Here is a 13,519-nt window from a genome sequence, read left to right as displayed (position 1 = left end):
GAAGGTCCCAATGAGCACAGTGGCCTCCATCATCCGTAAATGGAAGTTTGAAACCATCAGGGCTCTTCCTAGAGCTGGCTGTCCGGCCAAACTGTGCGATCGGGGGAGAAGGACCTTAGTCAGGGAGGTGACCAAGAACCCGATGGTCACTCTGACAGAGCTCCAGTGTTTCTCTGTGGAGAGAGGAGAACCTTCCAGAAGAACAACCATCTCTGCAGCACTCCACCAATCAGGCCTGTATGGTAGAGTGGCCAGATGGAAGCCACTCCTCAGTAAAAGCTACATGACAGCCCCCCTGGAGTTTGCCAAAAGGCACCTGAAGGACTCTCAGACCATGAGAAACAAAATTCTCTGATCTGATGAAACAAAGATTGAACTCTTTGTCCTGAATGGCAAGTGTCATGTCTGGAGGAATCCAGGCACCTGTCACCTGGACAATACCATCCCTACAGTGAAGCATGATGGTGGCAGCATCATGCTGTGGGGATGTTTTTCAGCGGCAGGAACTGGGAGACTAGTCAGGATCGAGGGAAAGATGAATGCAGCAATGTACAGAGACATTCTTGATGAAAATCTGCTCCAGAGCGCTCTGGACCTCAGACTGGGGTGAAGGTTCATCTTCCAATAGGACAATAACCCTAAGCAAACAGCCAAGATAACAAAGGAGTGGCTATGGGAGAACTCTGTGAATGTCCTTGAGTGGCCCAGCCAGAGCCCAGACTTGAACCCGATTGAACGTCTCTGGAGAGATCTGAAAATATTTGTGCACCGACGCTCCCCATCCAACCTGATGGAGCTTGAGAGGTCCTGCAAAGAAGAATGGGAGGAACTGCCCAAAAATAAGTGTGCCAAGCTTAGAGCATCATACACAAAAAGACTTGTGGCTGCAATTGGTGCCAAAGGTGAGTCAACAAAGTATTGAGCAAAGGCTGTGAATACTTATATACATGTGATTTTTTTTATTTTTTAGTAAATTTGCAAAGATTTGAAACAAACTTCTTTCACGTTGTCATTATGGGGTATTATTTGTAGAATTTTGAGGAAGACAATTAATGTAATAAATTTTGGAATAAGGCTGTAACATAACAAAATTTGGAAAAAGTGAAGCGCTGTGAATACTTTCCGGATGCACTGTAGGTAAAAATATCGATTTTGAACAATCTCAATCTCGATTCTTAAATCCCAAGATTGATCTTTACTCTATACACAACCCTCTACAATTCTAGCAATAACTCTTCAATGTGACCAAAATTTCATGCTATTTGACTAAAAATGCCTGTGATTAGCCACTGGTTGGTACATTCTCAGAACGTACTCACCAGTGATTGAGTAATAAATATAGTAGCAGCGAGATCCTTTCACTGCATGCTGAGAGTAAAAGATTGGTTTGACTTATTCGATGTAGTGCATGTCCAAAGACAATCATTTGTCACTGAATAATGCCTCTTCACACCAATCTTGTTCTTTACAGTCAATTGTTGATCAAACACAACAAAAAGAAGAAACATTTAATTCTAATAACACACAGTACAGATGCGCTAAGGAAGCCGCATGACTCAATCGCTGAACTGCCGTTTGTAAATAGTACAAATAAAAATTAAAAATAAACATGCATTAATAATAACTGTGTATATGTACAGTTGAAGTCAGAAGTTTACACACACTTAGGTTGAAGTCATTAAATCTAATTTAACCACTCCAAAGATGTAATATTAGCAAACTATATTTTGGGCAAGTTGTTCAGGAGATCTATTTTGTGCACGACACAAGTAATTTTCCTGTTATTATTTACAGACAGATTTTTTAACTTTTAATTGACTTTATCACAATTCCAGTGGGTCAGATGTTTACATACACCAAGTTAACTGTGCCTTTAAGCAGCTTGGAAAACTCCAGAAAATTATGTCAAGCCTTTAGGAAATTAGCTTCTGATAGGTGTACAGGTAGATGTATTTTAAGGCCTACCTTCAAACCCAGTGCCTCTTTGCTTGACATCATGGGAAAATACTTATTCATGTGAATATCTAATCAGCCAACCGTGTGGCAGCAGTGTAATGTATAAAATCTCTATACACTGTAGAGGCGGTTGTGTGTGAAAATCCCAAGAGATCAGCAGTTTCAGAAATATTCAAACCAGCCCATCTGGCACCAGCAATCATCCATCAGGAGCTTCAGTTAATGTTCATATTAACCATCAGAATGGGGGAAAAAATGTGATCTTAATAATTTGGACCATGGCATGATTGTTGGTGCCAGATGGGCTGGTTTGAGGATTTCTGTAACTGCTGATCTCCTGAATGCTTCATCTCTGAATGCTATTTTGAGATGCGGAATGGCGCTGTTTGAGGCACGAAGGGGACTTGCACAATATTAGGCAGGTGGTTTTAATGTTGTGGCTGATTGGTGTGTGTGTGTATGTATATATATACACTCACCTAAAGGATTATTAGGAACACCTGTTCAATTTCTCATTAATGCAATTATCTAATCAACCAATCACATGGCAGTTGCTTCAATGCATTTAGGGGTGTGGTCCTGGTCAAGACAATCTCCTGAACTCCAAACTGAATGTCAGAATGGGAAAGAAAGGTGATTTAAGCAATTTTGAGCATGGCATGGTTGTTGGTGCCAGATGGGCCGGTCTGAGTATTTCACAATCTGCTCAGTTACTGGGATTTTCACGCACAACCATTTCTAGGGTTTACAAAGAATGGTGTGAAAAGGGAAAAACATCAAGTATGCGGCAGTCCTGTGGGCGAAAATGCCTTGTTGATGCTAGAGGTCAGAGGAGAATGGGCCGACTGATTCAAGCTGATAGAAGAGCAACTTTGCCTGAAATAACCACTCGTTACAACCGAGGTATGCAGCAAAGCATTTGTGAAGCCACAACACGCACAACCTTGAGGCGGATGGGCTACAACAGCAGAAGACCCCACCGGGTACCACTCATCTCCACTACAAATAGGAAAAAGAGGCTACAATTTGCAAGAGCTCACCAAAATTGGACAGTTGAAGACTGGAAAAATGTTTCCTGGTCTGATGAGTCTCGATTTCTGTTGAGACATTCAGATGGTAGAGTCAGAATTTGGCGTAAACAGAATGAGAACATGGATCCATCATGCCTTGTTACCACTGTGCAGGCTGGTGGTGGTGGTGTAATGGTGTGGGGGATGTTTTCTTGGCACACTTTAGGCCCCTTAGTGCCAATTGGGCATCGTTTAAATGCCACGGCCTACCTGAGCATTGTTTCTGACCATGTCCATCCCTTTATGGCCACCATGTACCCATCCTCTGATGGCTACTTCCAGCAGGATAATGCACCAAGTCACAAAGCTCGAATCATTTCAAATTGGTTTCTTGAACATGACAATGAGTTCACTGTACTAAAATGGCCCCCACAGTCAACAGATCTCAACCCAATAGAGCATCTTTGGGATGTGGTGGAGCAGGAGCTTCGTGCCCTGGATGTGCATCCCACAAATCTCCATCAACTGCAAGATGCTATCCTATCAATATGGGCCAACATTTCTAAAGAATGCTTTCAGCACCTTGTTGAATCAATGCTATGTAGAATTAAGGCAGTTCTGAAGGCGAAAGGGGGTCAAACACAGTATTAGTATGGTGTTCCTAATAATCCTTTAGGTGAGTGTATAAATATATATATATATATATATATTTTTCCAGTCTTCAACTGTCCAATTTTGGTGAGCTGTTGCAAATTGTAGCCTCTTTTTCCTATTTGTAGTGGAGATGAGTGGTACCCGGTGGGGTCTTCTGCTGTTGTAGCCCATCCGCCTCAAGGTTGTGCATGTTGTGGCTTCACAAATGCTTTGCTGCATACCTCGGTTGTAACGAGTGGTTATTTCAGGCAAAGTTGCTCTTCTATCAGCTTGAATCAGTCGGCCCATTCTCCTCTGACCTCTAGCATCAACAAAGCATTTTCAGCCCACAGGACTGCCGCATACTGGATGTTTTTCCTTTTCACACCATTCTTTGTAAACCCTAGAAATGGTTGTGCGTGAAAATCCCAGTAACTGAGCAGATTGTGAAATACTCAGACCGGCCCGTCTGGCACCAACAACCATGCCACGCTCAAAATTGCTTAAATCACCTTTCTTTCCCATTCTGACATTCAGTTTGGAGTTCAGGAGATTGTCTTGACCAGGACCACACCCCTAAATGCATTGAAGCAACTGCCATGTGATTGGTTGATTAGATAATTGCATTAATGAGAAATTGAACAGGTGTTCCTAATAATCCTTTAGGTGAGTGTGTGTATATATATATATATATATATATATATATATAACTAAATGATCAATGTGTCCTTAATATTAGTATTTTATTGTAACCATTTACTAAAACAAGTAAGGCACTTATTCACCTTGTTGTAAAGAGAATCAGGGCTATTTCATGCCCTATATTCTATATTCATAATATATCTAGTAGAAAAGGCAGATCTGCGTCACTGGCACTCTCTTGTGATGATGATTTGTATAATTACAGTGCAGTGAAAGTCAGAAGTCAGTTCAGTTACAATGTGGACAATCAGACAAGACTGAAGCAGAAATAAAACAATTGGACAGTTCACCCAAAAATTAAAATTCAGTCATCATTTACTCACACACATGTTGTCCCACTTTCTTCCATGGGACACAAAATTAAGATGTTAGGCAGAATTTTAGGGACCGATAGCTTCAGCCAACATTCACATTTATTGTATGGGGAAAAAAGAGCAGTGTCAAAATTCTTCAAAATATCGCCATATTTTCCACAGAAGACAAAGTCATACTGGTTTAGAATGAGCAAATGACGACAGAATAAAAGTTTTGGGGTAACTCTAAAAGAAATACCTGACAGTGATGCAGGAGTAACGATCGTTCGACTGGATGACTTCCTGTATCCGTGGCCTCATCTTTTCGCCTAGTACCCATGAGCCACAAAAATAATCCGATCGCACACCCACATTACCTGCACACACAGAAATCCCACCAAACAGTGAAACACTTCTGATATATAATGTAAAAAGACAAATTCATACACATTTAAACACTGAACAAGATTTCACTCAATCCATCCTCCCCCACTGGTCTCTGTTCAAATCATATTTTATGGGTCTGAACCGCAGTCCGATATAGTCATCAACGCGAGTACAAGCGGCAGCTGTTTACCACTGTAACAACTCAAGATGACGTCACTTGAGTTAGGTGAAGTATTAAAGTTTGTCTCTTTGGATTTACCACGAAAACTCGCCATGCACAGAACAACACTTGTGTTTGTCTCCCGCAGATGCATTGCATGTGCAATGATGTGATTAATATTAGCGATTGTCTGCCGCGATCCCGAAGACGCATTGCAAGAGATGTGAAGAATGTGAGCTGCTTTCTGAATTTGGACACAAGCAGGTATAAAAATGCATTATACCATAGTTGCGATCGGGAGCCAGCAAAGACGCAATTTAACGTCACCACAAGCGGTTCACTTCCGCGATTTAGTACGATTGCGTTCATATCAACAAGTATTGACGGTTCGTACTGAGTACACATGCCCAGTACCCCAGAACACCTTTCCAAGAGGACCCAAGTGCGGTTTGAAGGTGCACACCAGAGTTCAGCGTTCAGATTATCTAAACAAACCAAACTTTGAAGTCATTCGACACAGGGTGTGCACCAAAAGTTCTAATGTGAAAGCACCCTAAAATACCAAAATATATTTAGCCAAAACAAAATTTCACTTGTGATTCAATTATTAATATCAGGAATGGACATTTGTATTAGTAACAATATCATTACTATAAAAAGATAATAGTTTTTTCTGTTAAGTCGTAGTACATTGCTGATATATGTATGTAACACAGTTAAAGGATGGGCAAGGAGGAGGCGAGAACCGGCTTGACGATATAAATCATATTTTAATGAGAAACTCAAAACACACAAACATCAATACACACACATGACGGACATGCCCGTAATTCTCTCTCTCTCGAACCATCGTCACCGGCCGCCTTTATCCCTCGCACGCCTCACCAGGCCGATTGGGGACCGGGCGCGCAATATTCCGACCCGGTCCCGCCCCCCTCCGCTCCACAATGTATTAGGAATTTCAACTAGTAATAAAGTATTTTCTGGAATTGCATTTTGAATGGGAGCGAATTACATAATTAGTATAAATGCAATTACAGATATCACGAATAACGGCTTTTACAAGTTAAAATTCAATTTTTTATTTTTAGAATGTGTATTTCACATTAAGTAATGACAATTTTTACATCGAGAATTAATGTTTTTACTAGTGCATATCTAACTAGACAGGTAAAGTTTGTCAAGACAAAAATCTGAAGCCTTTTTTCTGAAAGTTTTAAAAGATAGATTGATAATAGTGAAGCAGAACTTCAGATAAAGACTTCAAAAAGATAAATGGGTTTTAAATTGTAACCTAAAGCCATGATATGGCCGACCTTGTGTGTGTTTGTTTACATTTGAAATTTTGACATTTGGAGTTTGATTGAACGAGCATTCCGTTGACATTTTGAACTTTGGCAATGCAAGTCTATGGAACCGTTCTGGATTTGTGATGGTCTACTGTGCGGAAACGGTTAATCTGGTCAGTTAGAAAATATGTAGCAAAGCGAGTCAGTAAAGCCTGAAGGTCTGAGCCAAGTAGGAGTACAGTTGATAATTTTGGTCTTCATTTAGAGACAAAGTCTGAAGAATAACAGTTTGCCAAGCCAACATATATCACTAGAAGTAATTCCATTCCTGATGTCAAGAATTGGCATTTTAACTGTTGATATATATACTGCACATGAATGTCGAAACAGCTTGCCATAGGGGCCCTACTTATTTAAGACCTGCATATTTCTGCAATGACCAAAGTTAGGCTCAGTTCTATTAAGTTTCAGGCTGCAGCACACCATTAACTTCACAACTCATATGTTAGATCTCACCTTGATCCTCCATGTTGCCCACACTGAGCTGTTTGATGGTTCCATTCAGCTCAAAGTCAAAAGGGCTTGAGTCCATTACAAAACTGGGAGGCTTGTCATCATTGAACTCTAGAACAACCCTGTGGAAGTCTGAGGAAATGCAGTTAAGGATGCAAACTTTGGCAACAGCACAGACAAATATAGTATATAGACAGAAATGTAAGCCAATGGTTTTATAACACTTGGAATCAAGAGCATATCCAGGAAATTACATAAAATCTCAATTTTCCTTAGCAAAAGAAAGGCGGTGCATTCAAAAATTTCTTTCATACTTTCAGAAAGCAGTATATACAGTTCAAGTCAGAAGTTTACATACACCTTAAATGCCAAAAACATTTAAACTCAGTTTTTCACAATTCCTGACATTTAATTGTAGAAAACATTCCCTGTTTTAGGACAGTTAGGATCACTACTTTATTTTAAGAATGTAAAATGTCAGATTAATAGTAGAGAGAATTATTTATTTCAGCTTTTGTTACTTTCATCACATTCCCATTGGGTCAGAAGTTTACTTACAATCTTATTATTTAGTATCATTGCCTTTAAATTGTTTAACTTGGGTCAAACATTTTGGGAAGCCTTCCACAAGATTCTCATAATAATTTGCTGGGATTTTGGCCCATTCCTCCAGACAGAACTGGTGTAACCGAGTCAGGTTTGTTGGCCTCCTTGCTCACACACGCTTCAGTTGAGCACACAAATATTCTATCAGATTGAGGTCAGGATTTTGTGATGGCCACTCCAATATCTTGACTTTGTTGTGCTTTAGCCATTTTGCCACAGCTTTGGAGGGATGCTTGGGGTCATTGTCCATTTGGAAGACCCATTTGTGACCGAGCTTCAACTTCATGGTTGATGTCTTCTTGATATGTTGCTTCAATATTTCCACATAATTTTCCTTCCTCATGGTGCCGTCTATTTTGTGAAGTGCACCAGTCCCTTCTGCAGGTCATTATGGCCAAACAGTTACATTTTTAGTAAGATCTTTGTCCCCATGTGCACTTGCAAATTGTAGCCTGGCTTTTTTATGCCGGTTTTGGAGCAGTGGCTTCTTCCATACCGAGCAGCCTTTCAGGTTATGTCGCTATAGGACTCGTTTTACTGTGGATATAGATACTTTTCTACCCATTTCCTCCAGCATCTTCACTTTACTGTTGTTCGGGATTGATTTGCACTTTTTGTACCAAACTATGTTCATCTTTAGGAGACAGAATGTCTTATTCCCAAGCGTTATGATGGTTGCTTGGTCCCATGGTGTTTATACTTGCGTACTATTGTTTGTAAAGATGAATGTGGTACCTTCAGGTGTTTGGTAATTGCTCCCAAGGATGAACCAGACTTGTGGAGGTCCACAATTTGTTTTCTGAGGTCTTCAGAGATTTCATTAGATTTTCCCATGATGCCAAGCAAAGAGGCAATGAGTTTGAAGGTAGGCCTTAAAAAGCATCCACAGGTACACCTCCAATTCAGTACACCTCCTATCAGAAGCTAATTGTCTAAAGTATAATTTTCTGGAATTTTCCAAGCTGCTAAAAGGCACAGTAAACTTCTGACTCACTAGAATGGTGTCTGTAAATCAATTGAAGGAAAAATTACTCTGGCCATGCAAAAAGTAGAAGTTACCAAAACTATAGTTTGCTAATATGAAATCTTTGGAGTGGTTAACAAAAAATTTTTTAATGACTTCAACCTAAGTGTATGTAAACTTCTGACTTCAAAGTCAAGTTTGCAACCAAAATGAAGGTGAGAAAATACAAATAGAATTTTCCTTTTTGGGTGAACTATCTCTTTAGTAAAGCCTATCGCCATGAGTTAAACTATTAGATGGCTCTACAAAAGAGGATACTGAGTTTCTCCAGTGCATTTCCACTAGGATAAATCAGACAGCCCTCAGCACTGCCCTGTGCCTCATATAAGGGCATGTATCCTACAGCACCCCCTGTCAGATCAGAGCAGAACTGCAGCTGTTCCCTCTGCGATGTCAGTTCCTCATGGAGGTGCTCGGCGAGGAGAGATGGAGGAATGTCACTCATAACATCACTGACAAGATAATGAAGCTGACGGACCTTCTTCCAGTAATTTCTAACTTGACATCTAGCAAAAACACAGAACAAATTGTCAAGTAAATTATGGGAGGCAGTCATACAGGTGAATAAGCTGAAATGTTCACAAAAATACAAGATTATTTATTTTCTGCATGTTAAATTTGCATATACGCCACAGAAAATGTTAACTTTTTTGTTTGAATGTGATTAACGACTCCTATTACAAGGATACGTTATAAGATATTAGGGTTAATAGCTTGATTTCTTTTTGTTTTTGTTTGTAAAGGTCTATTAAATTATTCAAAAATACATTACAAATGCAATTCACACCAAAACATGAAAATTCTCTCATCATTTACTCATGCCATACCAAATTTGTATGACTTTTATCAGTAGAACACAAAGATTTTTAGAAGAATATCTCAGCTCTGTAGATCCATACAATGCAAGTAAATGGTGACCAGACCATTGAAGCTCCAAAAATCACAAAGGCGGTATTAAAGTAATTCATAAGACTCCAGTGGTTTAATCCATGTCTTCAGAAATGATATTAAGGAGTGGGTGAGAAACAGATCAATATTGAAGTCATTTTTTACTCTAAATCTACACTTTAACTTTCACTTTCAGATGTAAAAGTGAAGATTAAGAGTAAAAAATTAATGACTTAAATTTTGATCTGTTTCTCACCAACACCTATTATACCTCTTCTGAATACATGGATTAAACCACTGGAGTCTTAATTTTATGCTGCCTTTATGTGCTTTCTGGAGCATCAAAATGTTGGCACCTATTCACTTGTTTTGTATGGACCTACAGAGCTGAGATATTCAGAGCTAAAAATCTTCATTTGAGTTCAGCAGAAGAAAGAAAGTCATTCACATCAGGGATGGCATGAAGGGTGAGTTTTTGGGTTATCACTTTAAATCCTTCAAGGACAGAAATTTCAAGGATCTATTCATGCATGTATCCACATCAAATAAAAGTCGTACCCTTTATAATTCAGGGTTTTCAGGAACTTCTTAGCCCAGTATATACTCTTCATACCCTGATTGGCATAAAAACAAAAGACAACTGCAGGATTACTATAAAAATGGCAAGACGTAACAAACCTTCTGACCATAACACCATAAACATGCATGCATAAGGGGTCACTCACCTTTATATTTCTTTTTTTAAATGTGAAATTATCAGCTAGAAGATTTCCCATTGTAGAAAAAGCATCCATGCAGTAATGCTGGTAATAATACTGCATCTACAGGAAGTAACAGGTGAAATCAGAACAAGAGCTTCTATGATCTTACAAGATCTTAAAACTAAGACTGTTCCTTTAATGCATACATTTAGAGCAATTATATATACAGTATATATATATATATATACACACACACACACACACACATATATAAATATATATACCAAGCTTTTTTTTTTAAAGACATCCTCACTAAAATTAAAACAATTTCAAAGGGCCCTATAATTGACATGTAATGCAATTGATTCAATTATAAATATGAATTGACAACGCCACTAAAAAAAGACCTACTTTGTAAGCTCTAACTTACATGCTCTGGAAAATCCATTGGATCTGGTGGAGGACCAAATAAGACTTTGGCATCTTGGAGAGATGAAAAAATAAGAAACAATAATTTAAATATGATCTATAGGACAGATTTCAAATGCAGTGCACCACCCAAAGATGATAAATCTAAAAGTGGAAACAGCTTATCTTCAGCAGTGCTAAGCAAATGTACCAATGAAAAATAATTACAGGAAAAAGGGAACTTTAAAAAGTATTTCTACACATTTTGTTAAGATCCGAGCCCATTAAATGTCTCTCAAATTCAGACCATAATATCAGAATTAGCTTTATTGCCAACTAAGTGTCATCACATACACAAGGAATGTTTTTGGTGATAGGAAAAACAAGTGCACACATAACATGACTGTGAGACACAATATATAAAACATGAGAAATTAAAGGAGAAATTTTTACCGCTGCATGGTGGAATTAAAGGGGTTACAGCTGGTTTAACTGGTACCCATTCTTCTCCTTTCACAGTGTGCTGAGAAACAAACTCATGCTGGGCGGGTTGTCCTGCATCACACTGTAAATTTAAAGAAAAATATTTGACATTTTTCGAAATGAAATATAAAACAAAGGGAACATGAATAAACACAAAAAACTGTTTTCAAAAATATATTTATTAAAGTATTGAATATATATATATATATATATATATATATATATCTCAGTTGAGGTGGTTTGGGCATCTGGTAAGGATGCCCCCTGGCCACCTCCCTAGGGAGGTGTATCAAGCACGTCCAGCTGGGAGGAGGCCTCGGGGAAGACCCAAGACTAGGTGGAGAGATTACATCTCCACACTGGCTTGGGAACGCCTCGGGGTCCCCCAGTCAGAGCTGGTTAATGTGGCTCGGGATAGGGAAGTTTGGGGCCCCCTGCTGGAGCGGCCGCCCCTGCGACCCGACTTCAGATAAGTATGAATATATATTATTATAAAAGTTATCCAACACCTATATCACCCATGTGAAAAACGATCTGCCCCATTAAACTTAATAGTGGGCTGTGCCACCTTTAGCAGCAACAACTGCAACCAAACACTTCTGATAACTGGAAATCAGTCTTTCACAACGCTGTGGGGGAATTTTGGACACTTTAGTTCAGCTACATTGGAGGGTTTGAGCATTAACTGCCCGTTTAAGGTCCTGCCACATTATCTCAATCGGGTTCAAGTCAGGACTTTGACTAGGCCACTCCAAAACTTTAATTTAGGTTCTTCTGAGCCATTGAGAGGTGGATTAACTCCATTGGATCACTGTTTTGTTGCATAACCCAGTTGCGCTTGAGCTTCAACTCAAGGACAGATGACCAAATGTTCTCCGTTAGTATTTTCTGGTAGAGAGCAAAATTCATGTTTCTCTCAATTATTACAAGTCACCCTGTCCCTGAAGCACCAAAGCATCCCCACACAATCACACTACCACCTTCCATACAGTTCCACATTTGACTTATCAGTCCACAGAACATTCTCCCAAAAAGTTTGACGATCATCAAGGTTTGTTTTGGCAAAAATCAGATGATCCTTAACGTTCTTCTGGGTTAGCAGTTGTTTTCGCCTCGCCACTCTACCATGGATGGCATTTTTGGGCAGTGGAGTCATGAAGTGACCTTTATTGATGCGAGAGAGGCCTGCAGGTCCTTGGATGTTGTCCTTGGCTTTGTTGTGACTTGCTGGATGAGTCATTACTGTGCTCACGGAGGAATTTTGGAAGTTCGGCCACTTCTGGGAAGGTTCACTACTGTGCCACGTTTTCTCCATTTGGAGATAACGGCTCTCACGGCAAAATTATCAGTTTCTCTTGATTTTTATTTATAGGTATGTGTGAGTAAAATGATTTATTTTTTATTCTATAAAGTACTGACAACATTTCTCCCAAATTCCAAATAAAAATATTGTCATTTTGAGCATTTTTTTGCCGAAAATAACAACTGGTTAAAATAACAAAAAAAGAATAATCTTGTTTTTCAAAGAAAACAAGCTCATTTTCCTTTTTAAACAACACAATTCTAATGTTTTAACTAATGTCAAGGTGCTGTGAGAAGTGCCCGACAAGACAGTCACATCTATGGCAAGTGCTACAGGAAGTGTGGGGTGAAAGGTCACCTGAGCATCTGGACAAACTGACCGCTAGAATAACAAGGATCTGCAAAGCAGTCATTGAAGCACGTGGAGGATTTTTTTTAGATGAGAACTCCTTTAAGTAGTTTAAAAAGTTCTGAAATATATATATATATATATATATATATAACAAATATGGTGGCCACAGCATTACTATACGCATTTACAATTCAACATTTCTAATCTAACCTAATATCTATCTACATCAGAGGTGTGTACCTGCAATAATAATGAATAGTGAAAATCAACCTCAATAACAAAACAAACTTCCAAGCTGCACGTATAAATTCTGCTAATATGCATATAAACTCACGTAAACATTTAACATGCACTTGGGTAGCAATTAGTGCATTAAAGAAAGAGCCAGCATTTGCAAACAGAAACTGCCAATCATGAGCAGGGTGGCGCTGTCATTATTATCCTAATGCTGTTTATAGTCTTACCTGCCCAGCCCTTATGTCAAACACTCGATCATATGAACCCCAGCCTCCGAGACTGTGCCTCGGTATGTTTTCAGGCGGTCCATCAAAATAAAAACGTGGGAAATGCTGATCTGGAAACGTGCTGTCCATGTTGCTCACGGTGAAGTCAAGTCGACCCGGCCTGACTTAATAGCCCATAAGTCCATGCATGTTCACACGTGCATAGTATTCCCCATATAGGCCTTGATTGAATCCTTTTATAACGTAAAACAGTAATCTGCTGAGAATGTCATTTGTAAATTGACATAAGTAGAATAAATTCTCAAATATTTGCAAGTGTCGTGTGTACGAAATGCATGGCAGGAAAGC

General features: G+C 39.2%; 1 protein-coding gene across 1 annotated transcript in view; it reads right to left on the bottom strand.

Moving 5' to 3' along the window:
* The window catches only part of LOC127629053 (TATA box-binding protein-associated factor RNA polymerase I subunit C-like), a 25,197-nt gene extending 11,678 nt beyond the window's left edge, over positions 1–13,519 (bottom strand). The window contains exons 1-8 of the mRNA XM_052106080.1: positions 13,172–13,519; positions 11,024–11,135; positions 10,593–10,645; positions 10,187–10,282; positions 10,020–10,075; positions 8,832–9,079; positions 6,947–7,075; positions 4,854–4,971 (exon numbers count right to left, since the gene is read on the bottom strand). Coding sequence (XP_051962040.1) covers positions 4,854–4,971; positions 6,947–7,075; positions 8,832–9,079; positions 10,020–10,075; positions 10,187–10,282; positions 10,593–10,645; positions 11,024–11,135; positions 13,172–13,300 — 941 coding nt within the window. The 5' untranslated portion in view covers positions 13,301–13,519. The remainder of the gene's footprint in view (positions 1–4,853; positions 4,972–6,946; positions 7,076–8,831; positions 9,080–10,019; positions 10,076–10,186; positions 10,283–10,592; positions 10,646–11,023; positions 11,136–13,171) is intronic.

Source organism: Xyrauchen texanus, chromosome 35 (genome assembly GCF_025860055.1).
Source record: "Xyrauchen texanus isolate HMW12.3.18 chromosome 35, RBS_HiC_50CHRs, whole genome shotgun sequence".
Classification (NCBI taxonomy): Eukaryota; Metazoa; Chordata; class Actinopteri; order Cypriniformes; family Catostomidae; genus Xyrauchen; species Xyrauchen texanus.
Note: the sequence above shows the minus strand (reverse complement) of the source record. Positions and strands in the feature narration are given on the sequence as shown.